The 3,775-nt window shown below is 36.4% G+C and overlaps 2 protein-coding genes across 8 annotated transcripts in view; one reads left to right on the top strand and one right to left on the bottom strand.

The window, feature by feature from the left end:
- The window catches only part of LOC113204187 (glycerol-3-phosphate acyltransferase 3), a 14,868-nt gene that overhangs the window by 8,859 nt on the left and 2,234 nt on the right, over positions 1-3,775 (bottom strand). The gene's annotated exons all lie outside the window — the stretch shown is intronic.
- Positions 540-3,775, top strand: part of LOC113203645 (cytoplasmic aconitate hydratase) — a gene marked incomplete at its 3' end in the record, with an annotated part of 18,529 nt that continues 15,293 nt past the window's right edge. Inside the window, 10 exon segments of the mRNA XM_052275509.1 lie at positions 540-720; positions 1,660-1,752; positions 1,856-2,016; positions 2,108-2,253; positions 2,343-2,412; positions 2,501-2,693; positions 2,780-2,910; positions 3,024-3,195; positions 3,284-3,384; positions 3,492-3,608. Of these exon segments, the coding sequence (XP_052131469.1) occupies positions 714-720; positions 1,660-1,752; positions 1,856-2,016; positions 2,108-2,253; positions 2,343-2,412; positions 2,501-2,693; positions 2,780-2,910; positions 3,024-3,195; positions 3,284-3,384; positions 3,492-3,608 (1,191 nt within the window).

Here is a 3,775-nt window from a genome sequence, read left to right as displayed (position 1 = left end):
TTCTCATGGTGATTAGTTCGAGACATTTTTAACGTTATGCCGTATTTTTCACGCAATTAACGAATATAGTTTTACGAATGACTGTGGCTTTGGTGCACTTGGCGGTTCTGCTGATGTGCTCAGGAATAACCCACATAGCTTCTAAAATTTAAAGAGGAAATTTACCTTAAAGTATTCTCCCAATTGCAGTCTTTTTATATTTATTAGAAACAAATTTTTAGTCGATTCCGCATTTGCGTTCATTAATAATGAGTGGTATAAAGGACGCTGGAATAGGTTATGTGCCCCATGGTCAGGGCAAGTGTTCCACCGGTCTCACCCTAAACATGGTTTGTGAAGAGCCTCATTTGAGAACAAGATGATCCAATATTGCGATAACCGTAATTAATACTTTTCCGATGCGTATTAACATACTATCGTCAAATCTGTACCATAATTATTTCCTCTGTCTGCTGTGAAGAATTTGTTTGTTTTATTTCTCATACATGTGGCGGACTATACCCAATTTCGGTGGTGGGGGAAGTTGGGTCCAGACCGTAGAGGTTTCGAGTGTGGGTCTGGGGCCGCGACGAGGCGTTCCCGGTCCCCACACCCCTCTGTGAAAGTTCCTCAGAATTTCACAGTCGTTGTCATCGTCTTCCCTATTTCGCTGTCATTGTAAAATTTTTCGCTTGGAGAACTCTCGTGCCAAGAGGGAATAGATATCTAACATCATGGCAGGTTTGTAGCTGTTGAGATTTGTAATCCTTCAGGTTACATCACTACGCCCCCAGCCACTTTTACTTCGAGTCCAGGTTAAAGTTTTCTGTTACTAACTGTTAATACCCCTCTTATCATCGTTATCTTGAATCCGTGTAGACCCTTTAAGGTCATTGCAAGGCCGGGCATTGGACGCACACTTACATTAAATAAAGAAAAGTCCGCTTAATGTGACTTGTGTCATAATGCATATTCATTTTTCTGATTTCTTTTTTCTCCTCCTTATTTTTATTCTTAATTGTTGTTTGCCATCTAAACTACTTTCACCACGGATTCTAACAATCCAATATTCTAAAGTAAATTTTCTAGCTTATGAAAGGAATTTTGTCTCATCATTATTTATTGCATTACTTGAACAAATTTGCTCTAGGATTACTTAAGATCGCAGCCACCTTAACATTGTTCAGTTTTATCTCTCTTTTTTCGCCCCCTTTTTACACCAACTTGAGTAGTTAGCTAATGAGAGACCTTGTGGTTAAGGTGATGTTTGACAATGTCCATGCATTATTTACATATCGGCTTCCTGTAAAGAAAAAAAGGGGAAAACATCAAAAACTAGCTGTACGCCACTTTGTCTTTGTTGTGTTAAAACTGAAATTATGAAACCTGTGATGCTTATGAACTAAATATCACATCAAAGATCACAGTATACATTTGGTCTTTATTTTTGCACACAATCTGTGGCTTGAAGAATTTTGCATGTCATCCTCTTTCAAAAATCTGAATTACGAGATGCTCTGTCAGACAAATTTGTCCATTATTTTCAAATTGTTTACTCTTCTTCCTGCTGCAAAATTTACCAAACAGATGATAAACTTATCAGTTGAAACTGTGTAGGTGGGGTTCATTTGATAAGCTGCTGCATTGTGCCACTTGACCAAGGTCATTTTAATTTTGCAGGAGTCAACCCCTATAACAAATTTCTGAAAGAAATTGAGGTTGGTGGCAAAACATACAAGTTCTATGATCTGCCAGCTATTGGTGCTGACTTTGGTAAGCAATTCTTTTTGATCTTTCTATGACCAGTAGATATTTTACATACACGCACATTTGACTTTTTCCTATACACTTATTTTATATCTTTACTTTTATACAGACAAACTACCATTTTCCATTAGAGTTTTGCTTGAATCTGCTGTCCGAAACTGTGATAATTTTCAAGTGAAAGAAGATGATGTCAAGAAAATCTTTGCCTGGAGCAAACTTCAACATGAAGATGCAGAAGTTGCCTTTAAACCTGCTAGAGTCATTCTTCAGGTCTGAACTTTCTTCCTTTTTTAACAATTGAAATAATTTCTCATTAATTAAATTTTTCTCATTAATAATATTTCATAAAAATTCTGAACAGGATTTCACTGGAGTACCTGCTGTTGTGGACTTTGCAGCCATGCGTGATGCTGTCAAGCAGCTGGGTGGTGATCCAAATAAAATCAATCCTATTTGTCCTTCAGATCTGGTTATTGACCACTCTGTTCAAGCAGACTTCACTCGCACGTTCGTAAATGTTTTTAAAAATTTTCTTGTCAAGAAGGTATTACCAGTAGTGTTGAAACTATCATTATTTATCGGATTTCATTCAACAGGAAAGATGCAGCAGAAAAAAACCAAGAGCTTGAGTTTGAAAGGAATCAAGAACGTTTTATGTTCCTGAAAGTGAGTAATTTTAGACAACCATTCACTTTGTTTAGTCTCTTAGGGATATTTTTGACTTAATGAACTTTTAATTTTTTTATATTTTTAGTGGGGTGCCAAAGCCTTCCAGAATATGCTGATAGTTCCACCTGGCTCTGGTATTGTTCATCAAGTTAACCTTGAATATTTAGCAAGAGTAGTCTTTAGTGATCAAGGCATTTTGTATCCTGACTCTGTGGTTGGTACTGACTCCCACACCACTATGATCAATGGTTTGGGAGTTGTTGGTTGGGGTGTCGGAGGCAAGTAAAAGAGGTGCCATGGAAGTATTTTGAGTAAATTTTTGGAATAGTAATTTATATAAAATCATCTTCAACTTCTTTTATAGGCATTGAAGCAGAAGCAGTTATGTTGGGGCAGGCTATTACTATGCTGCTGCCTAAAGTTGTTGGTTACAAAATTACTGGAAAACTGAATCAATATGTTACGTCAACTGACTTGGTGCTGACCATCACAAAGGTAGTACCACTTTTAATAGGTTTCCCTAAACCTTGTGATTCTGTATTTCCTTTATCTTAAAATTAGACATGACTGAAATTTTGTAGTATATATCGATGTTCTATGTTTTTCAGCATCTAAGACAGTTGGGTGTTGTTGGAAAATTTGTTGAATTCTTTGGTCCTGGTGTGGCTGAACTTTCAATTGCTGATAGAGCTACTATCAGTAACATGTGTCCTGAGTATGGAGCCACCGTTGGATTTTTCCCTGTTGATAATAAGGCTCTGGATTATCTTCGTCAGACAAGTATGAACTTGTTAATAGTTCTTTTTAACTATGTTAACTTGTGATCTGTTCCTTGAATTAAAATTATCCAATTTCTACTGTGTTTTAGACCGACCAGCAGAGAAAATTAAGGCTATGGAAATGTACTTGAAAACTGTGAGTTTGTTCCGTGACTTCAAAAATGCTAGCCAAGATCCTATCTTTTCCGAGGTGAGAAACTGTGCCTCTTTGATTTCCATATTTTTTTCTATTTTTGAAAAACATTTTAAAACAATTGTCTGTGATGAAACTATGTGATTTTCTTTTTCTTGTATTAGATTGTTGAGCTCGATCTCTCTACTGTTGTGTCATCCATCAGTGGCCCCAAACGCCCACATGATCGAGTTTCTGTGACAGATATGTTGGAAGACTTCAAAAGCTGTCTTGTGAACAAAGTAAGTAACTATTACACCAGCTTAGGAGAAGGGTTCAGTATTATAAATAACTACAACGTCAAAGTAGTTTTAAAAATATTTATTTGCAACTAAGGTTTGCAATAGTTGACACTTCCAAATACTAATAGCAATGACACTAGGAAAATGGGTTTTTTCTTCTTTTTTTT

This window comes from Frankliniella occidentalis, unplaced genomic scaffold, assembly GCF_000697945.3.
Source record: "Frankliniella occidentalis isolate FOCC.00 unplaced genomic scaffold, Focc_3.1 Scaffold651, whole genome shotgun sequence".
Lineage (NCBI taxonomy): Eukaryota > Metazoa > Arthropoda > Insecta > Thysanoptera > Thripidae > Frankliniella > Frankliniella occidentalis.
This window is presented reverse-complemented; position numbering and strand designations above follow the sequence as displayed.